This window comes from Colius striatus, chromosome 5 (assembly GCF_028858725.1).
Source record: "Colius striatus isolate bColStr4 chromosome 5, bColStr4.1.hap1, whole genome shotgun sequence".
Classification (NCBI taxonomy): domain Eukaryota; kingdom Metazoa; phylum Chordata; class Aves; order Coliiformes; family Coliidae; genus Colius; species Colius striatus.
This window is the reverse complement of record NC_084763.1, coordinates 11,353,267-11,380,021: the sequence shown is the minus strand read 5'-3', so window position 1 is coordinate 11,380,021 and position 26,755 is coordinate 11,353,267. Positions and strand designations below refer to the sequence as shown.

Here is a 26,755-nt window from a genome sequence, read left to right as displayed (position 1 = left end):
TTTTAATTATTATTATCAAGCAGTTTAAATAAATTATTAATACAAAGCAAAAATACGATTTTTTAAAAAAATATGATTTGATTGAAACTGGAAAGAGAAATTGAGCTATACATGTGATTAAGAGCTAAAAATTATGTGTATGGTCATGAGTGAAGCTTCTGTTTAATTAGGCAACAGATCTTAGAAACAGTGCCAAGGCAGATTGCATCATAAGTTTTTTAGTTGGAGATCAAGAACACCTATCCTAAAAGAAGGGGTGATCACAAAGATAGTGAGGAAAAAATGAGTTGAGGAGATAACTTCTTGAGAGAAAGAGACAAGAGCTGGACTAAGGACAGAGCAAGAAACCAGAAATCTCAGCCATGCGCTTACACAAAAGAAAAATTGTTCTCTCAAAAAAAGAACTGAACTTCTCAAAAAAAGAAGAGAGGCTTCTAAAAAGATGAGTTTTACACTTAGCAAAGATTACTTAGCAAAAGCCACAGTCATCATTATTTTCTTAAACCCATTAATAACACAGAAAGCCACAAGATATTTCCCAAGGTTGCCTCTATTTTTATGGTTGTCTGTCCCTCTTTAAGTGCTTCTATTGCTAACATTTAGCCAAATTTGTAACTAAGTGTACCTGTGTGGTTAAATAAACCACATTGCAGTGATACCAAAGCTGTGTCCAAGAGCTGCACAGCCATGGTAGCCTGCCCATGAGAGCTGAAGAGCGGCTTCATTAGGCAGGCTGGAGCTGCTACTCTGGCAAAGCTGAGCAAACACACCCAAGTCTGGTGCCTTTGTACACCCCTACACTTATGCTTTTCAATAAGCCATCTGGTATTCATTTAGCTGTCATCTCTGTCTCCTTCCTTTGCTGCAATAGCTTCCAAATCCTTTAAGTAAAACAATGACTTTAGACATTTGACAGCAGGATAATTAAAATTATAAGAAATTTAGGAAAATAAAGATTTTTTTTCTTTTGGACAGTAGTTTTCTGCAGCAATCTGGTTTTTCCAATAGCAGAAATGAATAGTATTCTTTTGTATTAGAAAACCAAGGACTTGGTTAATGAGTGAGTATAAGTGAAATACTGCATATTGCCAACAGTACAGCCAGTATGTTTTTTCAGGAAGAAGACACTCCATGTTCTTGCTAAAAGTCACAGAATCACAGAATGGTAGGGGTTGGAAGGAACCTCAAAAGATCATCTAGTCCAATACCCTGAAGATTCCCATCGATCAGGTCACACAGAAACCTGCAGAGGAGAAGCCTCCACACCCTCCCTGGGCAGCCTGTGCCAGGGCTCCCTCACCTCAACAGCAAACAAGTTTTTCCTTAAGTGGAACTTTTTGTGTTCCGGCTTTTGTCCGTTACTCCTAGTCCTATCACTGGACACTGCCACCCCAAGGGTCACTGGTATGCCTGTGTGCTTGGTGGCTCTCAATATGTGTATGTCTGTCTTAATGCTCCTCTGTGCTAGAAGCAGGTAACCTTCAGCAGGGATTCCAGCTAAGCTCAGCTGCTGGGAAATTTTCTTTCTGGCAGCATCCTCATTCCCACAGCTTCCTCAAGCAGTGACAGGAGTGTATTTCCATTCCCCTGCTCAGCCTTTTCCTGAGCTGGCAGCGATGGGGCTCACCTTGCCCAGGGATGCGGTGAGTCAGCAGAACAGCTCAGTGCAGAGGAGCTGAACCAGGACAGCAGAGCCTGGATGAGCACGGTTGTGAAAAATATTTGTTTATAAAAGGCCCTTTTCTTATTCAGGAAGGAGAAACAACTGAGCAGATGCTTCAGTACCACAAAAATCCTTTTCCAAGAGTGTGTTTTTTATGCAGAAGTGATAACATCTATCAGAGACTGTATTATCGTCTGATAAGCATTTATCTGATCTCTAAGGAAAAGATTAAGAAAATGATACACTATTCTGATACCAGCTCAACCATTACAGAAGTATTAGAGGATCCTTATAATCTGATGACTGCAAACAAGGTCATGTAAATCAGCCAATAAATGTTGGGAACTCATAATAGAGGTTTTATTGTATACCCAGGTATACTTTCAGTTCTTCAGTTGCATTCTCCCCTCTCTGTTTTTTCCCTTTCTGTGTGAAAAACTCATAAATTTGAGGTAGTCTGGAGAAGAAAGAAATTCTAGAAATGGCACAGTTGTTCATTGTACTTCTCAAGTGTAAACTGTCCCCATTTATCATTTAAAATTAAAATGAAAAAGCAAAACAAACAAAACCACAGAAACTTTCCTGATCTGAGATCTTGGCATACACAACCCAAAATGTAGGAATTAAATTCAAGTCTTGTTGTCGTACTCATTGATGACAAAATAGACCTTTCAACCAGAATATCTTTATCAAAATCTGTGGGTGAATTTAATGTAAAATACAATCCAGTTCTCTATTGGCACAGCAGTTCTAGCAAAATGAAGTATAATGATTGTATTTTAAAGGCCAACATTAGACTCGCTTCTTGAAAGGCACTGGAAATTGTTTTGCTAAGTAAGGAGGTATTTTTATATAATGGGTTTTAATCACAAACGAACTTCACTTCTTGAATAAAAGGTCAATTTAAGCAGAAGTGGACCTCCAAATTGCAAACCTTGTAGATAGGTGAGGAAGAAAATAATTTCCAGCCTTGAATAGGGAGTTCCAATTCCCCTTACTTATGGTTTCTTGCTCATTTTCTTGTGTGGATTACTAAATTGTATGATAGCAGTTGACTGAGCAGATTAGTTTTCTCAAAAGAACTTCAGCCCTGAACTGCCCAAGTCTCACTTCAAATTCCAGTTAAAATGTGGAGATGACAATGTAAAGGCCTCTGTGCAGTACGGAAAGATCGGAGTCCCTGGATCTCACAGAAAACGGTTAAAACCCAGAGCAATGAAGCAGTGTGGGTTGGGACTGTGGGCAGCATCATGTCTCTGACTTAATGAAAATTTGTTCTATCGTTGTATTTCAGAGATAGAGAAAGCTCATTTTTTTGGCCCATGATTTGCTTGATGTGTGACAGCGCGTTTATATTTGATCTGTAGTCTGCATCATAGCACTTGAGAAAAAGAGAAAGGAACTGTGGCTGCAAAAGCAGGTCTAGGATGTGCAAGCTCAGGAGAAATCTCAGCACTATTGGTGTACAAGGGGCAATCTAGAGGTTTTGCTGCCCTGTCACTTGCTACATGTAGTATACAATGCTTTCTCCCAACATGGAGCCTAGCTACTATCTTGAGGAATATCCATTTCCTTTAAGTTATGCAAGGTACAAAGAAGCAAGTCTGGAGAGTTGAATACTCATTACTTTTTCTGTCACAGCTATGCTAAGGTTCTTGAAAGCTCTTTATGAGGTTCCAGATTTGTGATTTGGAATGATATGGTGCAGAGGGCAGAAAGTTTCTCAAATAGTATTTTTTTAAAGGAAAGGTTTAGAATGACCCTGTTGGGTTCAGATTAACCCCTGTTAAAAATCTGCGCTCACAGACTATTAACTTTTTTCATGCTTAGTTATCTGCAGTGAGCCTTACTGCAGTTCTGAATCGAAGCTGGTAGAAGAATCCTTCTGAGTATAATTTACCTTATAACACAGGAAATGGGCACAAGTTGTTATAGATTTTAGACAGGCTTCCATTTTATCCAAAGGTGAGGTTTTTCTGTCCATATCCAAACACTGAGGTACCTTGCAATTTAGTTTCCAAATGTTTATAAATGCAACTTACCTTTAGGGATGCTGAACTGTGGCCATGTGTCTAATTATCTATCAATCCTCATCGCTTTCTGTTGGCATCTTTACTTTATTGGCATCTTTTTGGAATGTAAAAACTGCTCAGGGGAGAAATAATTGCATTGAAATTCACTGGCAGCCACTGCATGGTTGTTTGGGCAGATATTAGTTTTCTCAGGGTGATGGGTAAAATCCTGTAAAGTTAAAGCCATATATTTATTGTAATGTTATGGAAACTTCATTCCTCTTACTTACACAGTAATCCCTCCAGTACTTCCTGGGCTTTCTGTGCTGTACAAGATAACAGGGTAAATTCCCCTGTGGCTACTTCAAATTCTTCTCTAAATTATCCTGGCAGCAGAGTTAGATGTTGCTTTCTTATTCTTAATCTCTTTGATTATTTGATTGATTCCGTTCTGATATCCCTTTAATTAAATAGTAATGGCTTTCAAAGTTGTCCTGACTTGGAGGTGAAGGGACCCCTTTACGCTAAAAATAGGTTTGCTGAGAGTTTCTTGTGTTTTCTTTTGACTTTAAACAGTATCCCTTTGAGGTTTTTCATTCTCTTTTTTTCATCTTTAATAGGATGGACAGACCCATTACTATGAAAGAAACAAATGTTCTTAATTATATTTTTAGCAGAAAGGGTATAAGCAAGATGAGAACTACTTAGCGTAAGGTGATGTTGAACATGCACTGCACAATAGCACAGGGAGGTGTGGGTGTGATGGGAAAATCCTCTCCGACCAGAGGTGAGCACATTTCCTAGGAGTTATTCAGCATATCCTTAAATATGCCCACCATTTTCCAACTGCTCCTGACTAGCACGAGCCAGAAGGTGGAACAGCACAAGAGCTGTCTGTCTCCATAAAACGCCCATCTGAGGGAGACAGGGCTCAGGCTGAGCTGGAGACTTATAATTCAGCTTGGATGCTCTGTGTGCTAAGTACTTGATTTCGTAACCCAAAGATAGTACAAAGGCCAGGATCTATCTGTATTTATAAAAAATCTTTGCATTGATCACATGTATGGCCTTTGAAGTACAACTTCAAGTGGCATTGCAAAAATCTTACTCTGACTTTGCATATATTTCAGGCTTCTTAATGCTATCTACGATGCAGAGTCCTGCATTCTGCAGTAAATTGTTCTCATCTCCATACCTCTCACACTGTTTCTCAATGAATGTGATGTATTTGCACTGATTTTTATGCACAGTCATGAATTCTTCATCTGTGTAGGTTCTGCACTGAAGAAAAGGTGGGAAGAAAGAAGGAAAAGAAAAAAGACAACAGCTCTTGAGATCTGTTTTATATTTCTAGTCTTTGTTCCACTGATAGTTTCTATCGTTTTGGGCTATTAATATTTGACTGTGGGTGCTTTGAGGAGGGGATTCTGCTCAGCGGGGTGAGGAGGTCACTGGCTGCTGTTTACACAAGGCTCTGAGCCCACAGTGGTTTGCGTGCGGCAAAGCTGATTCTGACTCATGTAATGCGAACGAGGAGCCCAGAGTGTGCTCAATACTGCTTGCAGCAGCAATGTCACCTTTCAGTGAACCCTCAGTGTTTCCCAGTTGTGTGGACAGCCCAGTAGATGTATGAAGGTGGCCATAAGAAAAAGCCTAAGTTTGACTCTTGGATACTGCTTTAAGCAATATGTGTCTATTTACTTGACACTGAACGCCCAAGCTGGATTTTTTCCCATTTAGGGACTGAGAAATTCTTCTGCTTTGTGAATTGTTAATAGATTTCATGTACATTCAAATACTACTTTCATACCTGATAATGAAAATCTTCCATGTCCACATTCATCAGGAGTCTTGTATCACTTATTTTCTTACCCCAATATGACCCCAAACCCCCTGAAACATTTACATTTAGACCAATGTTGTAATCCACACACAGTGATTTACCCAGGAATCTTCCACCGTGCCACTGAGAGAGATCTTCAGGCATTCACAGTTGTGTATTTATTCTGAAACAAAACAGTAAACAGCTGAAGGTTAGAACGAGAAATGCTGTGCCAACACGGTACTTTGAATCTGAAAACCTTGCTCTAAACGGTGTCATCCTAATTTCAGAGCAGATTTAGAGTCAATTAAGTTAATTATGGAAAGAGAAAGCAGAAGACTCACATGTTGTAGCCGTGTTAATCACACTGACTTGCACATAATCACACAGTCGTACATTAATCACATAGATTTGCATTGACACTGTTTTATCATCCACAAGGACTGCAGTGTTTTATGGAGAAATCGTTTCAGGCACTACTGAAGTGCAGCTTCCTTTTCACGGACGTGGCAAATATGTCACAGCCCATAGCAGTACCCACAACAGCTGAGGGCAGAAGGAGGAGAACAGAAAGGAGAAAGTTAAGAAAGGTAGAACATAACAACTCAAACAGGTTTTTTCTTACTTTGTGAAGATTTTGCTGTGATCAATACCTGGGACTTACAAGGTTTAACGTCACTAATTTCATGAAAAAGTAGCATCTCTGATGGCCTCCCAGCAACTTGCCGAGGGGCTGGAATTAGTTTAAATTTGAGGAAGCAGTGGCATCTGCTGACATGATTTCTTGCAGCATCCAGGATTTCCCCTGTAGTTATCAATCTTAGTAGATATCTAGTGCATAAGATTAATGTCCCCAAATAAAAAAGGATGAAAGTTATACAAAGGCACAAAGCTAAGAATAATAACTTTGTCGTGTTATTACTTTGCATTTAATGAGCTTTTGATGTAGACCCCCTGGGTCTTTATAAAGACATGTGGTTAACTTGGCAAGAACTACCCTCAGAGAAGCACCATCATTATTCAAGCAACCTTTCCTTTCAGTTGCTTCTTAACAGCTTTTGTTGCCTTAACACTGTCACAGTTCAGGAATGCCTCACATAATTACCTGCCCTTATTTTAATCAATTTACCTGAAGGCCTACAGGAATTATAGCAGTCAAGAGCATGGCAGAGATTAAATTAGCAGGAGTCACGTTGAAATTGCAATCACCAGGAGTGCTGATATAAAAGTTTTGTCATGTTTTACCACTCAGCATGACATGAAGTCTAAAAGAGGCAATGGATTTTAACATGTGTTTGTAGTTTACATTGCAACAGGATAGGTCACAAGTCAATGTAAAGTTTCAGTCTCCTAGCTCTGGGATCATTATTAAGAATTGGGAAATCACATCTGTAAAATTCTATTCTGTAACAGCTGATTCTTGACTTGATAATGTGTGTCAAATAGAGCTTTTCCTTCTTTATTTTCCCACAGCATTCTAATTTATTAATGGAGTCAGAAGAGGTTTGTGTGTGGTGCTTGATGATGTTACATTTCCCTAATGTCATGGTTCAGATTTTGGTACAAATGGAGTTCTTCATATTATAAAAGGAGTCTGATAAACACAACAGATAGAGACAAATTTTTAAACACATGGTTTGATCAATTTAGTGTATTGACTTGCACCTTATGTACAGATGCAGCTAGCACTCTTCTTTGTTTCCTCTTGTAGCTCCCACAGAGACCTGCAGTTGTTTTAGCTCTATCAGCTATCTCACTGTCTGTGCAGAGATAAGCGTTGGACAAAATTGAATAGACTGCATCTTACAGTGTGTAATCTAATACTCAGAGATACTTTATAGGAGAAGCAAACTATTGAACAACTTGCGCAACTTCTAGATGTCAGCTATTATGGGACTTTTTGCTGTGGAATGCATTAAATCTTTCCATTAGAGTATTTAGTGATGTTGTAGTAGATAAGAGGATTCTGAAAATAATCATCTATTTCCCTGGAAACCATAGTCTTTCTGGGAGCTACTGCTTTCGAGTACGATCCTAACCATCTTGTATGACAGAAGCAGGGAGGTGGAATTCAGCAGCAGGGAGGTGCCGAGACTCAGACTGAAGTACTTCTTCATAGGTATATTGGATCGAGATGGGGTATATAATACTCCTCTCCTGTACAATAATTTGGTATCACATGCAGATGCAAGTGGGTTTGCATACCATGGAGCAGGCCTTTTTGTAGCCATCCTTTCTGCATACCTCAGCAGTCAGCCATCAATATCTTCTGCTGAGTGGAAAGCTGGCTTTCTAGGGATGGATCTGTTCAACTGTAGAATGTACTGTGCTGCCCTAAATTGGGTGTCATTATTTGAATTTAGATTATTATCTAAATTTTTAGATAAATTGACACTGACTACTCACAAATCCTCTTGATGCTATGCTTGACAGCATCTGGTTAACAGAGTAAAATACCAGATAAAGACAGCAAATGTTTTTGAGTATAAAGGATGATGATTCCATTCAGGCTAAAGGGGACCTCTAGAGATGAAGTATTCTGAACACATTTTAGGATGCAAACTGGAGAGCTTTCTACACTGCACAGGCAGGCAAAACAGAGGCAGTCACAAGTGTGGATTACTTCCATATTACTGTAGAATTATGCCACATATTCCTGTTAAGGTTTCAGTCTCTATTTTGCAGGTTTTAGAAGAAAAGTTCCTTCATTTTGCATGAAGTTGTTGTTTGGATCAATTTTCATTGCAGTACTTAAAGTCCTAGATGTTATTTTCCTGTTATCTTGCAGCAGTGTAAAGCATCTGGTGATCAGAATATTCACCCAGAGTGTAAATGCTAGAAAGTGTTTAATGTCAGGATGGATTTTCCAGAAGCTCTCCAATGAGACTGGTGGGCTTTGATTCTGCTACACGTGGGCCAAGGCCTAAACACTGTATTATACTTCCCCCTACGTGATTAATCCCATTGGCTTTGAAGGGATATACATCGCTAAAGCTATGATCTTGCTCAGTCTAGGGAATCCTGAAGATACCCCAGATAAACTTCCTTGGACAGACAATTTATCCCTTCAACTTTAGTTATTCCATTGAACAAGCTTCTGTGCTATTACAATACATGGAATGATCTTCGTTATTGGAAATGATATGTCTATACAGTTAAATGACAAACACAGAGGTTTTTTAAAGACTCTAAGAACATGATGCATTTCCTAAAGTATTCCTGTCTAACAATCTTCAGTACCTGTGGGTAACAAATACTTCTGTATTCCTAGAACTCCTTTATATTCCTATAAATTAACAAAATGTTATGACTGTGGTGCATTTCTAATACGTTAGTAGCTGCCAGTGGTTAAATTCATATTTATAGATGCCTACAGTTCTGCTTGCCTTTTAAAGCCACTGTGATTCATTATGTGAAAAGCATCCTTTATGAAAGCATATGATCAAGATGACTTAAAACATGTCGTTGTTAAGAAATTACTTGCTGCAGAAGCTATTTTACACAGCTGAAAATTTTGAGGACTGCATTTGTTGCAAAAGGAAAAAGATCACATCAGGTTTTCTGCTTACAGAGCTCCTCCCAGTAGGTTTTGATTTACTTGGTTTTGCACCAGTATCTATAACTTTTAACTTTTTTCTGAAAGAAATATGACAGTTTGAGTAGATATGATAGACAATATTAAGTAATGGTTGCCATATGTATCACTTTATTTTTAGGACACATAAACTAATCCTGCCTGTCTTTCTCACACATTCAGATCCACAGATCTCAATACCTGAGTGAAATAATTAAGATTTCAACCTCTTCATATATCTGTTCTCTATTAGATGTGCTTTTTTTAGTTCCTTGGGTTGTTCAATAGTTGTTGAGAGATGATTGTACAGGCACAGTGTTGATGCACAGCATCATCATGTTAAGCTTAAAGCTCTCCTTTTGGCATATTGCATTATTAATTGCAGGCTGCCACAACTACTTAATCAATGCCTGTGCCTCAGTTGCTTCCCTCTAGAACTGGAGTCCAATCCTGGAGGGATTGTAAGAAATGATTGGGAGACAGTCACTCGCTGTGGTGATCATCTTGGATAGGAGTATTTAGGCTGTCCATTTGAGCTCAGAATTTAGTGAGATGCTGAGGAATGAGTATATTGTTGGAGAGAGATGTGCAAAGTGGTTTTTTTTTCCCCCATAGGATTTAGCCTTGGATATCAAATTGGTGTAATTTAATCTCCTTTACTTTGTCATGTCTGATGCCATTTTCTGTTTTCACATGTAAACTGATTTTCAGTGTTTAACACTTTTCTTTCTACCACCAATTTTAAAATACATCAAGTGTTTTTCTTATTGCTTTCCTACATATGACTGATTTTCAGAGCCACTGAAAAGATGGGAAAATCAAAGGGAATTCAAGGACTTGAAGTAATTTAAGAAAACTCTAAATTAGAAATATTGTTACTAGAGCAGAAAGTTACCTCCAGGCTGGAGTGAGTCTAGAGAAAAGCCAAGAGAGTAGCTGAAAGTTAGAAAACATGACCACAAGGGAGCATTAAAGTCATGGCATTTGCTCAAGGTAGAAATGGTAACAGTCTTCTGATTTATTTAAATAATTGGGGTTTAAAGTTATTTTAAGGAGAATGGTGATCATTTTTTCCATCTTTATTACCAGATGCAAGACACCAGCACAGCTGTTCTTCAAAAGAAAGACTAGAGTTGTTTGCCACTGTCCTGTGCTGTTCCATGACACTTGAGGTGTGAAAGTTAACTAACTTGACGTCCTCTTCCCTCAAGCTGAATTCAGCTATGCACCATATTCCCAGTGATTTTCAGTAGTAGCTGGGCTGTGCCCATTTTCTGTGGAAGATCCTTCCATCTTACATGCGAGGACAAAGATTTCTGTTTAGCTGTTCACTGAAACACGGCCTCAGCCTCATTGCAGTTTGCTTCTGAAGAGTTTGAGAGGCCCAGCAGCATGAGACTTACTGATGAAGGTCACTCCTGCTTGTCTTTGACAGGGAACTTCTGGAGAGAGTCCAGCACAGGGCCACCAAGATGATCAGGGGACTGGAGCATCTTATGAGGAAAGGCTGTGGGAGCTGGGGCTGTTTAGTCTGGAGAAGAGGAGACTGAGGGGGATCTCATTAATATTTATAAATATCTAAATGGTGTATGTCAGGAGGATGGGGCAGCACTTTTTTCTGTAGTGTCCCGTAACAGGACAAGGGGTAATGGACAAAAGCTGGAACACAAAAAGTTCCACTTAAAGAAAAACTTCTTTAAAGTTCGTGAGGGAGCCCTGGCACAGGCTGGGTGTGGAGTTTCCTTCTCTGGACATTTTCAAAACTCACCTGAATGCATTCCTGTGTGACCTGATCTAGGTGAACCTGTTTTAGCAAGGGGCTGGATTAGATGACTTTTAGAGGTTCCTTCCTACCATTCTGTGACTCTGTGTCTTTGCTGCTGCTGCTGTTTCTCCTGCTGACAGGTTAAATGGCCACAGCATCCCAGTTTTGTCTCAATTCTGGAAGTGCTGTTTTCTACAGTTACTTACATGTGCAGAGTTATTATTTTCCTTACTTGTTATTTTCTTAACTCTCTCTTTGTATTGAAAATGTCCATTGTCCAGATCCTGCAGTTTCTCTCTTGTTAATCTTGTTCTCACTGTGGTACAATCTTTTGACTCAGTGTTTGTCTGAGTAAGGACCATTAAAAGGCATCAGAACATGACTCCAGAAAATCATAACTTCTCTTGTAGTTAAACACTACTTGCATATAATTTATTTTCCAGCATTGGTAGATAGACTTCTTTTTCTGGACACCTTTTTGCCTGGAAACTGTGACTGTTAGGAAGCTCTTAAATGTGATGTTTTTACAGAAGCACGTTGAGTAGAATGGGATTGCTCTTTGCTCTGCAAAGAAAAGCTTTCTCTGGAAAGCAGGCCCTGCCTGTACTCTGCATGCTGCTCATCTGAGCAACACCACATCTGTTTCCATATTCAGCAGCTCTGAGTTCTGGAGTCTCACCCCCCAGTCCCGTGGGAGAGAATGAAGCCCCATTTGCCTGCAGTGTCTCATGCTACCCAGGTGTCAAAGCTGTTGCCATCACTACTGGTAGTCCTTGCTGACTACCAGCTTCAGTTCAGAGCTTTTTTCCTTTTCAGTAACTAAAAGACCATGACCTGAGGTGAGCATGAAGAAATGATGCACATGAACTCTTGAGCATAGACAAGCTCATCCTTAGCAGCAATTAATGAGAAAAGTAGAAATACACTGTGTTAAGTGGGCAGCCTTAGAATATTTTAAAGTTGTGAGGTAATGTTTGACCTTCAGTAATGCAAAAATACTGAATAATTCTAAAAAGTAATGAGAAGGAAAATGTAACTCCAGTCAGCCATATTGTACTGGTTTAATTATTCCTTTATAGAGTTGATCTCGGTGAATTTGTTATTGTTATGAGATTATGCCTTCACAAATTCTTCCAATAAATCTGAATTAAATCACTTATGGATCAGTACATTTCCACCAAAGCTATGTTTTAAAGTAAGACAGACAGACTTGGGTGGCTTCAAAGATTTTCTGAGTTGTTAAATTTGTTGTACCAAGTGTATATACTCTGTCTAATTTTTCACATTGTTGAGAGAGAGTTTCCTCAACTTTTTTTTTTTTAAAGCAAACTTATTTCTCATTCCATCTAGAGAGGATTGAATTCACCTGGAAGTGTTACATCACTATCGCTGTCTTCCTCTGGATGAGGAGAGAGGTCTGGCACACTTCAAAGGTGAAAGGTTGTCAGAGACATCACTGATATTTACTGTGTGATATATTTGTGATCTATGAAGAAACAGTAAATTCCTCCACAGATGTACATCAATCTGGAAAATGTTTTGCAAAGTACTAGGCAAAGTTATCTTCATGTTCTGCGTTGCTATGTGTGGCATGACATGAGACTGTCTTAACAGGTGGTGAAATATTTTGTTGGCAAGCCATCAAACCACGCTGGAAACTTTTGGATTTCTTTCCCTGGGGCTCCACTGTATCAGTCCTGAAATCCTGTCCTTTCTGGATGTGAAGGAGCCTCAGGTTAGATAGCATCCACACCCCAGCACATGCGGGACCAAATATAGGCATCTCTAGCCTCAGCCAATACCTTTCTCAAGAAGCAAGAGTATCTGGGGAAATGTCACAGCTCAGACTGGAGGAGGCACTCAGGATTAGGCATCTGTATTGCTACTTTGAGCATAGGGATTAATTTAGAAGCCAAACTGATAAGACACGTATCCACTAGCAGCCTGTCTTGTAGATGTAACGTTGAAGTGGAAGGGAATTAAATTCACCTCTTAACTCTTTGAGGCTGTGCAATGAGAAAAATGTGAGCTCTGTTAACTACCCATGTCAGGAATGGCTGAAATCTTGTGTCTGTCATCATCTCTGCACAATTACTCACATAACTGTAATTTTGAGTCTAAGGATGTGGATTATAACCTTACAGGACGCCATTAGAAAGGCATCAAATCAGAATACTCCTTTCAAATCAGGTATTTTTCTCCCTAGCAATTCTGAGGGGTTTTTAAGCTTATATCTCTTTCTTATTCCATGTTGAATAAATGAATTTGTCAATTAACTTTTGTCTACCTTTTGTGATGAGAAGTAATCTTGAGATACTTATAATGCTATCTAATTAAACTTACCAACTTCCTTTCATTCTACTAAAGGGACATGACACTTTACCACTAACACTCTTTATCTACTTTGTGCCCAAATCCATTTCTTTTAGTAGAAATTGTTTTCAGTTTTAATCAAGACCAAAAGGAAATATTGTCACTAGATCTCAGAACTGAGTACAGAAAATCAGGTACCCCAACGTGACTGTAAGGGGAAATTGCCTGAAAAGCATCACCACTTGAAGTGGAAGCCTGGTTTCCTTAAGTTGTTTGATCCACTGAAAGCATATCATCAGAGTTAAATGAAGTAAACAAGACTTTGTTATATATATCCTGTGGAACTAGACAGTGAGGGAATGCATGTGCATTTTTAAATTCAGGACCTGTTATATTGAATGTGATTCTTATTTTGGCCTTGTAACTGAAAAGCTTTTTGCTTGATTATTTTTTATTTGACTCACAGCAGACAGGAAGAACATCCCATACTTGCTGTGATGAGACAGTAAGGCACAAAGTTGTCTTTTTCCAGATAGAATTTCAATGCTTAATTAAGCAAAACCATAGTAGCCACAGAGAAATTACAATTTTATATTTGATATCTGTCTTCTTGGCCCAGGAAAAAACTTAATTAATTTACCTGACAAGCAATCTGTTATCTGTGTCTCTGGTGAGGACTTTGGAAGGATAAATGAGCTTCAGTGGTCCTTCTGTACAGAAGACAGATTTGTTTTATTGCATCGTGGCTGCTTCCAGCTTAAAATACATTTGTAGTGCATGTCTTTGTAGTTGATTTTAATGTTCTACTGACACAATCTCAGAAGTTAATTTTTCAAAAACTCTATATAGGCAATGCAGTCCATTTTTAAAATCATTATCTAAATTTGAAAGACTAAAGATCTGTCATTGGCATCCCTTCCAACCCCAACCATTCTATGAGTCTATGATTCTTTTACATTTGATTCTATGCTACTTTTTATGCTTTGAAAATACTGTGAAAAAAGTTTTTCAAATGTCTGCTTTAGCCTTTTTTCCCTAGTTCTTAAGGTCTGGGAGTATCAAGTAAATAGACAGCAAAAGAACCAGGTGATCACCAGCTAAATGTAAATGTCAGAAGAGAAATTATTAATCATGGCTTTTTGGTAGGATCTTCAAACAAATAAAAATATTCCTGTGTCTTCAGTGCAGTAAAAGGGTAAAGGATGAAGTTGTCTCTTGTTTTGAAAAGCTTGCAGCCCAAACAGGGCCAAAAATGAATAGAAGATTAGATAAATGAAGTTGCCATATAAACAGAGTGAAAGTTATCAGGGTGGTAAATAGCATATTTCTTGTCTTGTTGTTATTGTTTATAGGAAGCAGTATTAAGGACAGTATCTGCTCAACAGTAAGCAGAGAGGACAAACTAAAGGGGAGCAGGAAAGTGGAGGAGCTGGTAAGAGGGAGGGAAATAAAAGGCAATGAGAAGAGTGTAAGTGAGCCTGGATGCATGGCTAGTTTCTACAAGGCTCAAACACTGGTCGCTACTAGAAAGCTATCCAGGTACTTTTCAGGCAGACATGCAAGTATAGGCAGAAACAACAGTAAATAACAGGGGTTTTTATTAATTCAGTGGAGTAGTGCTTTGATTTATTTGAGATGCAGTAAAGGACACAGAAATTCAGCCAAGGATATTATTGTTAATTGTGCAGGCAGTTAAATTTAGCTCTTGTTCAACCAAAAGAAGTGATCAATCTTTTCAAGAACTGCGAGAGCAATAGCCAGAGAAGGGAAAACAGGTTGTATTTCCTGTCCTTTAAGATGTCTTTTTGGCCACTTTTCCTTTTCTGTAAAGCTCCAGTGCACATAATCCGGACATAAAAGTTTTCTGTACTGCGAAACATCTTTTCACAGCAGAGTGGCCCAAAAGTTAAGGTATTCCTCTAGAATAATCAGATTTGGTACCCTGCTTGTGATTAACTTCCTCTGAACTTGGTGCAGAAGTTACTTGCCATTCCTGCACCTTGTTTCCCTAGTTGTAAAATGAGCAAAGAATGTATTGCACTGGGAAATTTTGTGGAGAAAATGAATACTTAAAAGTTTGAGGATTGTAGATGTTGCTATGACATTAGTAACTCAATTCAGCTACCCACACATAGGCTGCTTGAGTTGTATACTGCCTCGCCTCAAGCTGCTATTCTAGGAGACACTTTCATAGGTCCTGTGTCATGTTTGCCACCTGCACAGAGATGTTTTGAGACATCCTGTGCTATCTGAGATGCCTATGGGAAGGCAAATGAATCAAACCCACGGTTTCTCAAAGTTGATTCTTTTCTTCTAACTTGATCATTATTCTCATGTAATGATTTTTCTCCCTCTTAGTTCTTTCTTCAATACCTCGCTGTTTATCTGTACATCTTGATCTATGTTGTTTCTTGTTTCTTTGTTCTCCTCTTCAAGCTATAACCCATGACAATTACCTGCGGTGCACCATTCCAGCATCTCTACTTGGATGCTGTCCTCTACTATACAGGCTGGTCATACTAAACAAACTGGGGAAATCTGGCCTAACAGCTTATTTATATTTTGAGTACATGCATTGAAGAGGTGCTGAGGGATATGGTTTGGTTTAGTTTAGTGATGTGATTGGCAGTGTGAGGTTAGTGGTTAGACTCGATGATCTTAAAGGTCTTTTCCAACCAGAATGACTCAGTGATTCTATGGCAGTTCTTTGAAGAAGTTCTTTGCCAGGCTTTCACATCCAGTGGAAATAACCACCTTTCAGAATATATACAGAGAGTGCCTGATGAGCCACCTTATCATGTGAGAGAGCCCCACAGCATTAAATCCTGTGAAGGACCAAAGAGACAAGCAGGAAAAGTCCCTATCAGTACAGTGTCATAGCTGTTAGTATCCCTTCCCTTCTCACCACCAAAATGTCTTGCGAGCATCAAAGCTCATCCTTCAGCCTACACTCCAGCTAAGTTTTACTGCTAGACTTTTTAGGATCACACTTATATAGAATGATAGCCACCTACTATTGTGTTAAATTTTTCAAGGATGACTACTTCCAGTAGACCAAATTTGCTGGATGATGCAAAGAAAAGGGTGAGTAATGGTCTACATATTATGGTACACTGCAATGTACAAGACAGTACTCTCTATACTTCCTGGTTTTAACCAAATGACCAAGGACACAGCATACCAGTGACCCTTGGGTTGGCAGTGTCCAGTGATAGGACTAGGGGTAATGGACAAAAGCTGGAACATTAAAAGTTCCACTTAAACATAAGGAAAAACTTCTTTACTGTTGAGGTAATAGAGCCCTGACACAGGTTGCCCAGGGAGGATGTGGAGGCTTCTCCCTTGGAGGTTTCCAAACCCCACTGTACACGTTCATGTGTGACCTGATCTAGGTGAACCAGCTTTGGCAGGGGGTTGGACTGGATGATCTTTCGAGGTCCCTTCCAACCCCTGCTATTCTGTGATTGTATGATTCTGTGACTAATATAACAGTCTGGCTTCATTCTGAAAGGAGTCATAATCTTGTTTATTTTGTGGATCTCTCTAGAGCATTTTTATATTATCTGGGCAATGATGTACAATTAGATTCTGTAATTTGCAGAAAGGTTATTATAATCATCTCTCATAGCATCATGCTCACATTTGTCATTTGGGTTGCATGGAAAGACCACATTTCCCTCCTTCAATTTTCATTAAGAGAATAGATCTTATCATAGTGTTTTATGCTTTTCTGGATATTATTCAGTGCTCTTCTCTTGTGTTATCAAACTGCTGCCATGCGTCATTTTACAATATTTTACAATAATTTTTACATTAGTCAAAGCAGCAGCAACAAAAAAAATGAAAAAAAAACCAAAAGAAAGGCAGCTATGAAAAAAGTGAACCTTCCTGCTTCTTGAAAAAGGAAACACCTTATCAGAGCCTCCCAAGCAGCAGAACAATTCATCAATAAAAAAATCCATCAGACTATAAAATGTAAAGAGACTACGTCAGGAATTTATTGAAATGCAGTTTGTTAGAGGTTGGGAGAGGATTCTGGAGGCGTGTCACTGCACGCTTGGAATGTATCTTCCCTTGCATCTCCTTTTGGAGGGGCTAGAGAGAGATTGGTATATTATATGGACAGTTAAGAGAGGAAGGCTCTTCAGAGAGACCTGCAAAGGCTGGATCAATGGGCTGAGGCCAATTGCATGAGGTTCAACAAGGCCAAATGCTGAGTCGTGCACTTGGGCCACAACAACCCCAGGCAACGCTACAGGCTTGGGGCAGAGTGACTGGAAAGCTGTCCTACAGAAAAGGACCTGAGGATGTTAATCAATAGCCACTTGAACATGAGCCAGCAGTGTGCCCAGGTGGCCAAGAAGGCCAGCGGCATCCTGGCCTGTATCAGAAATAGGGACCTGCATGACAAGGGTGGTGATTGTCCCCCTGTACTCAGTGCTGGTGAGGCTGCACCTTGAATACTGTGTCCAGTTCTGGCCTCCTCACTACAAGAAGGACACTGAGGGGCGGGAGTGTGTCCAGAGATGGGCAACAAAGCTGGGGAAGGGTCTGCAGCACAAGTCTTATGAGGAGCAGCTGAGGGAGCTGGAAGTGTTTAGCCTAGAGGAGACTGAGAGGAGATGTGATCACTGTCTACAACTACTTGATAGGAGATTGTAGTGAGATGGGGGTCGGTCTCTTCACCCAAGAAATGAATGATAGGACGCAAGGAAATGGGTTCAAGTTGTAGCAGAGGAGGTTTAGATTGGACATTAGGAAGAAATTTGTCACCAAGAGGATTGTTAAGCGTTGGAACAGGCTGCCCAAGGAGGTGGTGGAGTTATTCAAAAGATGCGTAGATGAGGTGCTGAGGGATATGGTTTAGTTTAGTGATGGACTTGGCAGTGTGAAGTTAGTGGTTGGACTTGGTGATCTGAAAGGTCTTTTCCAACTGTTGATTCTGTGATTCTATGATAATTAGTCTGACCTTAGAGTCAATTTTCTGCTTTTCCATACTGGAGAGTGCCTGGCACCTAGCAGCTCCCCTCTTTCATTGCTTGGGCCATATTTCATCCATTAATACAGTTGAAGATATGACTTCTCTTTTGCTTTATGACACTGCACAGCAGAAGTTGCCTCTGTCATATATTAGAGTGATGTTTGAGGAGTTGCAGTCTCACTAAACAGTGCATTCCCAATTTACAGTTTACTGCAATGTCATTTCTCTCAGTATATGATCTGCTGTGTCAGATTTCAGCAATAAAATTAATCTTTAAAAGTTAGGCAAATGAGGATTATTGTGCTTGATGTAGAAGACCTAAATGGGATGCTAGGGAACAAATACCTATAGTAATTGAGATATAAGATACATTACGTGTCAGTGAAGATTGACTGTAATTTGCTGTTGTTCTGGATAGCATTGGTAGTGCAAGTATGCAAAGGAATGGGAACTACAGATCACCTAATGTTACCTGAAAATATGAACTAAGTTTAGTCATTTCTTAAGATCATTAATGGAAACAATGCAGACTACAGACTCTGCTGAAGACAAGAAGAAAGGGTGGTCAGAGGAGAGTGAGACCATATGTCTTATGCTTCCTTCCCTGTGTGATTGAGCCCTTGTAGGTTTACTGTTCTGCGTTGGAGGGGCAATGTTTGCTCCTTAATGATTTAAGTGTGTTTTCTTAAATGATCATCTCTGTGTTTTACCCATTGGTGGGACTTCAAAAACAGGCTAGAGCATCAGCCTTCTTGACTTAGCTGCTGTTATCTGCCTGGTAGCCAGCTGCAGTCCTCAGGATGCCTGGAGTGTTTCTGCTATAAACCAGCACAACACAAAGCAATTGCTTATCAGTGAAGAGCTTTATTCTCATGTCTTTCCACATTTTCTATAGCCCTCTTGGTAAAATGCTCAGTGTTCTTCATTAAACAGGTTTTCAGGCTTTTGAGAGTCTGTCAATGACAAAGGGATTTTCTTCCACAGCCCTCCAGGAGATATTAATGAGAACAGAGTCCTGGATTTGATTGATTTTTCAAATTGGTGAAATGGAGGCAGGATGAGACCATAGACTAGTTAGATATGAATTTTACCTCTTTGGAGAGGAGACTTTATTATTTGAACTAAACATGTAGTTCCATAGACTTTCTTTAATCTGATTCACTGACTCTTCCTGCCCCTCCTTGCAGAGGAACAACCCAGTAGCATCCTTATAATGGTTCTGCCTTTGGTTTCACTTCAGCCACCACATACTAGCAGTGAGGAAGTGAGAATCTCACGTGGCTTCAGTGAGTCTGGAGTATTTGTTCCATTTCTTGTGTTTAGCACCCTGCTCTGGTGCTTGAGAGAGAGTCAGTAGATACATTTTGAAATTAGTTCTGTTCCAGACTTCATACTTTGATACGTTGTCTTCCAAACTAGCTTTTATTTCTGCAACAGTGTTTCTTAAATTTATTCCCACACTTCTCAAATACCAGCTGGGTATCATGGATTTTGCTTAACTTTTCTAATTTCACACTTTCATGATTTTGTGGTGTTGGATGCTTTGTATAGCATCTCATCACATTAAAAGTTTTGTCTTTTTAGACTTGGAGGTTCCTATGTGGGGCTTTTTTGGAGGAAAAGGGTTTATTTGGAGCAGGGGTACTGGTAGGATGGAGTTCTTTGTCTGTCTGGAATTATTGTCAGACTGTATGAAGCTTTGGGTCTTTATATGTTTGTCATATGAGTTGTCTTACATAATTTTGTAGTTGGGCAAGTTGAAATACAGTCACGTTTACTGCAAACTTACTCCGTTGTGTTTGGTTTTTTCATCTCAGATAAGCATCCTTGTTGTGCATAGTAAGAAACTTCTGTCAAAGCTTCTGTTTTATATTGACAAAATTATTCTTTCAATTTTGTGAGCATTTGCTGAAATCCATGTGATGTTTTGCATGTAAGTGACTCTAAAATGATTTATGTTGAATGATCTGCTTTTGTTTTAACTGATTTCTGCCCAGAATTACCATCTTGAAACTGCTTTGAAAAGGTGTGCATGTTAGTCATGCAGCCCTGGTACTTCTTTTACAGTTTGTAGAAGAGTATGTTATTAGTAAAAAAAAAAAAAAAAAAAGGTGTCATGGAGCAGTGTGGTAGATGCATGAGTTTGCATCTGTTGAGATCTGGAGCACCTTGCTGTTATCAAAAGATTGTGGACAGTGAGTGCATGACAACGGCTTTGCACTCTCACAAATACTTGTCTGTCTTTTTCATACTGGGGTTATTCTCTTTAAATTTGCAGTGACTTAGGTTAACTTAGTTGGAACAATTTGATTTCTGGCCTGGGTAGTCCTATCTGAGCACTTATATCTACCTGCCCTGAACTGTTTTGAACATGTTGGTTGTTTTTTGTGAATACTGATGTGTGACTGGTAATGACACATGTTGAAATGTCTGATGAGACTACTGTCAACTCCTGTCCGCCCTGCTGCTCTGCAGAGAGCTGAGCTGCTGTTGAGGCAGCTCCTGGATGGCCACAGTGTACAGCAGAGAATCAGTTTATTTTCTTTTGTTTCCCTCTTTCCTCAAATTGCAGTAGTCTTGGAAACTGTTTAAGGGGAGGATGGGTAGACCTCTCAGGGTGATAGTCTCAGCAGCTGTTATAAAACTGTAATCCTTGCCACAGGACAAGAGTTTTCAATATAATGAAGCTTACTTAAGCTCATTTGTAATTTCCTTCTGTTATGCTCATTTCCTTTCTCTGGCACTTTGCACACACCTAACAACATTCACATTACAGTAATTGTAAAATCAATCATTTTAATTTAAATCAGCAGATTACTTTTTCTTCCTAACACCTCAGATCCTCATAGAACTGAAATGTATTGCTTGGCAAATTAAGGCACTTCAAAGACTGAAGGGCAGCAGTTTGGTTTTATGTCTTCTAAAAGGTTTACTGAAGATGCAACATCCTCAAATGGAAATAGTCTTGCATTTTATATCTAGATCTGTACTCTTGATAATGTTTATGAATTATATCAGGCATGCCTGATGTCCTTACTCAAATTTTCTGTGATCATGTAAAATCTGTCATCTATTTGTCTCAGTATCACATTACTAGATGATTCCACTCTAAATTTCTATTCACTTGGCAGCATCTAGGTTTACCATCAGATCAAATTTAGCTTTTACTTAGTTCTCAACTCTAATTGCACTTAATTATTTAGTTCATGTATTCTTAGCAATATGTTGAGTCAACACTGATATTCTGATATTTGTTTTAGATTCTTAATGTAATTCAATACCTTAAGCAAATTGTACAATATCATGTTTGGAGACCACAGTTAAATTAAGAAAAAAACCCAACTGTTTCAAACTCTATATTTTGTTTTTCTTTTTTTTTTTTTTAAATGGCATTTTAAGAGAAAACTTACTGGTAGCTGATTTAGTTTAATTATATGGAGTAGCTTTTACCTATATCTTCTGGATAGGGTGATCATGTTCACTGGCTATTTTATGAGTCTTTAGAAGAATACAGAATACTTGATTAGAGAATGTTTGTTCAGATTCAATTCTTGTCTGTTCTTCTAATTTTTTTAAACGGTTTTATTTATACTGGTACAGAATGTTCAGACCCTAACCTCAGAGATTATATTTCTGTATGGCTATGCTAAGGAAAAAAAAAAGTGCTAGCTACCTGCCTTCTCTGGGTCCAGCCCTCATTTGAGCCCTACAAGACATTGAATATCCAGCAATAGCTTTGATTCCACTTGTCTTTCATTTTCTAATGCCTAAATCTAAATCCACTATATGGGTTACCTACCACATGGACCTACAACAACGTTAGCCACTCATCTGTCCAGATCTCCTTTCTTTGGCACATTGTAAAATACTGTCCATCCAACCTTCTCTCGTCCTCAGGGGACACCAATAAATTGAGCTATTCCTGTTACTAAATCTAATCCTTATCTAGAAGGGTGGTTGAACTGAGGCTTAAGGGAGTGGGGAGGGTGAGACACTTGCTGTTCATGTGCACAGCCTTCATTTTACCTTTAAAGGCCATCAAGAGTTTTCCAGTAACCTGAGTGATTAGTTAATTTTCTCTTGATGAATATCTAAACCCAATGCTAGTAGGCTATCTACTTGTCTTTTCCTAACCCTAGCCCTAAACCAGACCTTGACCCAAGTACTCTATTTTCAAGATGAACAATGTGCCTAAAATTTATTTCATCCTGTCCACAAGAGAGGTTGGAGTTAGTAGTATAGCATGGACAAGCCTTCATCAGGCCTTAACCCCACCCCAAAGATATCCTGCAGGTGATGGCCAAACTGAGCAAAAATAAACTGCAAACAGTAGATGACAAGAGACTTCCACTTTGAGACAGAAACGCACAAATAAATGCTGAAAGGTAGATAAGTTTCTAAGATTTAACTTCAATCTGGTCACATCTCTTTTTAGACTACCAGCAGTAAAGTGGTTACAATAAGCTTGGTGGAAAAGACTGAGCTACGCATTTAGTAGTCCATGGGACTATTATGGATGGGACCTAAAAGAACCTGTGATGTTATTCTAGCCCCAATCTGCACCACTGTCTCTATACAGAGTTGTGGGGATAGGATTAGATTTGCATTTAAGAAAAGAACGAGCGAACCCCAATTATCTCTGTGTGTGACATGGGCTGCAAGACTTCCATGAGGGCAACTAACTTAGCTGATGCCAAGCCTCTAGCTTCTAACTTCTAGTCCAGCCATGTGACATATCTGTATTTCTGCTTTGTGTGAGGATTAGGAAAATTCGGAAGCAAAGCTATTCATGGTTGTTTAATGCAACCCTGGATTAAGATTAGGGTTGGTGTTTGCAGAGGCCAACTTCTAATACTGCATTTTAGCCTCATTTCAGCTAAATACTTATAGAGAAATTGGAAGCTGGAGATAGGCTAATAAAATCCCAGACCATAGGAAGTAGATGCTATGAGAGGTAGGTTGTGCCCTTCTGGGCCTTGTGCTATGGGTCCTGAGTGCACATCTGGAAACATGGATGTATGCCACTGATATTTTGGGAAAGAGAAAAGAGTTTATCATGACAACCTTTCTTGCCATGTTACCCATTGCTTGAATATTCTTGTCTATGTTATGAATCGCTGAGACTGCAGATAATGTGCCTGCTACTTGTTCCTGTGAACGTGATTCGAATGTATTGCTGTGGTCAGGACACTTGTCTGGCAGCCACCTCTTTGAAAAGGAGATGTTGGATTTTCAGAGAGCTGCCTGGTATGCATCAAAGTCATGCCACAGCCGGAGCCAAACTGTTTGGCTCATTGGTGACAAGGAGAATCATGAAGGCCTGTGATGATTCCAAATGTTAAATTAAGTGATTCCTCTATAAAATCTTCTATGATATTTTTCAATATTTTATGAAGATGTTGGTGATGAGGACTTTAGGACTAGTCAGCAGGCTTAAAAGCATCCCAAAATGCCCAGATGAGCTGAGGAACGAAAAGCTATCTGCAGCAAAAGGCTGCTTTGCCTTTTTTACCTCTCTGATGTCATTCTTCCTGTCTTTCTGCTAAAAATACATCATAAGTTCCTTGAAGTTCCGTGTGCCAGGTCCAGAGTTAGTGTCACATCACCTTCATGATCACCTCAACCTCCAGCTTCCACTGTGGCAGTGCTCGCTACCACTTTGTGTTGGTTTATGATGTGGGACTGGCTGGGGTTGGGACAGGCAGGTGAGCTGAGGGAGAATATGGCAGCACTGAAGCTGTACACTCTTTGTTTTTAGAAGAGAAGGTGTTGGTGTTTATATTTTTATTTAGAGTATCAGTTAATTGCCACTCTCTCTATTTTGTGAGGGTTTTATAATGTGTTTTCATTTTCACAGGAAAACACAAAATCACAGTTGAGTCAATTTGTCATAGGAGAGCAATCTGAACATCACTGTGTGAGATGGTTCATCCGCATACAAGTACTCTATAAAGATTTGGTGAAGGGTGAAGTCGATTTGCAGCTACATACAAGTCTGCAATAACAAAATGAATGGATAACGCCAGGATGTAATAATAGAATGCGTTTACTGTAGTTAAATACAGTGTAAAGTGTAGCTGTGTCAAATTACTTTTGAGATTGCTATCACATGAGTAGCCCTTACAGCTGACATATTGCAATATATTTATTATCTAGTGGATAACAATCCTCTTCTGAAATAATGAGGGGAGCAAGTATGAACACCAATGGGAATTTTAGATAGGCATCAGCTGTAACAATTTCTCATGCAGTTCTTTATTCTCTGTGACATTATGTTGAAAATCATGCAGATAGGGATAATGTTAATACATTAATACATTCAATGTAATGAGGCATAAGCAGAAGAGAAACCTAATGAAATTTGATTATTTCCTTGTCTGTTTGAATGGGGGAACAATTTGTAGTGCCAGCAAATTTCTTTCATTCTTCCTTGCTTTGAAAACCTGAGATTCTTTGCTGAAAAAAAAAGTTGCTTCATTACAAAAAAAACCCCACATAGCCCTCCAAGGACTCCATATTTTGAAGTATATTTACACACAAACATGCCATATTCCTGCTTTTATCCTTTTGTATTTTGACAAAATACCTTACCATGGGAACTTCAGAAGCAGCACTGCACACACAACACTCCCAGAAATAAAATGCTGTTGAAGTCAAACTGCAAGAACAGAAGTGCTGAAAGCAGCAGTGTTTCTGTTTTGTGACACAAATATTAAGCTTTTGTTTTTCTTCTTTTCTTTTCCATATAGGTACTTCAGAAACTAGGAAAAGCAGATGAAACAAAAGATGAACAGTTTGAAGAATACGTTCAAAACTTCAAACGGCAAGAGGTCAGTTACTTTTTCAGTTTCTTAAGTTGTGTCTTAAGAAGAAGGCAGTGTATTTGGACTTGCTAATTTTGAAGATGTTACAGGTTGACAGGTAAGAAGACTTTTTTTTTTGAGGGGGGTTGTTCTGCTTTTTTTTCTTGTTCTGCTATTTTCAAACAGAAAGAACAGTTGGATCTGTACATTCAGAGGGCTAAGAAATGCACATATACTAAAAGGACATACTGTAATCATATATAACAGCATCATGCTTGAACCACTTGGGATCAGCAGAGCAACAGCACATTTTCAGCAGTGTCATTGAAACCAGAACCCAACCCCAACTAAATGCAGCTTTGTAGTTGCCTTCTTACAAAGAAAAGATGTATTTCATTGGTTTCATTTTGTGTATTTCTTTCATTAATGGTATATAATAACACTGGTTTTACATGAAGTGAGTAGTAGAATGGTTTCAGACTGCTGTGTGTTGTTACCCTCCCTGTCGGTGCAGGGAACTGTGGTGGCAGTGCTGATGAAGCACTACTGGGGAGCAGCTTTAATGTTGTAAACATAACACATGTAAAATGAAGGTGCCCCAAAGACTTTATAATCTACTCCCAATGCAATCCTAAATTCTAACTTCAATTACTGCTTGCCTTGTTGGGCAGACTTTTTGACTCTGAGGTGATTAATTGTGATCAATTATACAGTAGCTTTCTAGTACAAATTAATGCCTACTATGAGCTGCATTAATCCCACCAGGAAAACAGTCTTGTTATGTAAGTATGAACTGAGGTATCTGTCATCCTGGTGAGCTATCATTTAGAGCTCATATAGAAAGGCACTGTAGGGTGGGAGAACTACTCCCACGCATTTTACACAATGTAAAAATTGGCTCATGTCAGTGTTTGCAGTTTCAGCCCTGAATCAGTCCTATCTACCACATGCACTTCTGTCCTTCCCATATAAAAACAAACCCCACATCCTGGCTGCTGGGATGCTTATTAACTCTTTTGACTCTTCTGGACATTTAGCCTTTGATTTTCTGTCTCAGTGTAGGAGGGAGAGAGGTTTCAGGAGCCACTGGACTGTTGTGTAGATCTTCACTCTTCCCAGGGTGATGAAAATGATGGGAAGTAAAAGAATGGTGGGATTTAATAGGACTGAAGAAGCACTCAGAAGCTTTGAAACTCTACAGAGATGTTTTACTTTCCCTTTTCTTCCCCTTCCTCTTTTTCCAAGTATGCTGGTATATCAATATAACATTTTTTTTCTTCTTGATTGTCCTTATGTTACTCCTTATGCTTGCTGTTAATATCCCAACTGCGTGCAGTTAGTAGCTGTGCACCTTTAAGGTTCTTGGGTGCAGAAGGAGCAGCTCGAGCATCCTCATGAAGAAACAGAGTTTTGTGGAATATTTTTTAGCTAAAGAATTCTGACTGGGTCAAATTAGAGAGATGAAAGAGAAAAAAAATATGTATTTTTGAGCAAAACTACTTTTCAAGTGTTTAGTTTTTTTTCTGTCCTTTACCAAGAACTTTCCATGATAGTGATTTTCAGCTGTAAGTCTTGCTATGGGCTAAGGAGTAGGTCAGCATTGCATCCTTTTTATTTCTCCTCCTCTGATATACAGAGAAGCAGTAATAAACAGTCAAGGACTCTGCAGGTACTGCATGATGCCAAATTTGGATGCAAATGTGACTTGGGGCCAGGGGAGAAATTGGATAGGGAGGGGTGAATGCAAAGAGAACTACTGCAACTCACTTGAGGGGCACATGCAGATTAGACTAAGTCCTCTGGCATGCCAAATACTGCTTAT

General features: G+C 39.2%; 1 protein-coding gene across 1 annotated transcript in view; it reads left to right on the top strand.

The window, feature by feature from the left end:
• Positions 1-26,755, top strand: part of AMPH (amphiphysin) — a 118,175-nt gene that overhangs the window by 25,940 nt on the left and 65,480 nt on the right. Inside the window, exon 2 of the mRNA XM_061996544.1 lies at positions 24,880-24,960. Coding sequence (XP_061852528.1) covers positions 24,880-24,960 — 81 coding nt within the window. The remainder of the gene's footprint in view (positions 1-24,879; positions 24,961-26,755) is intronic.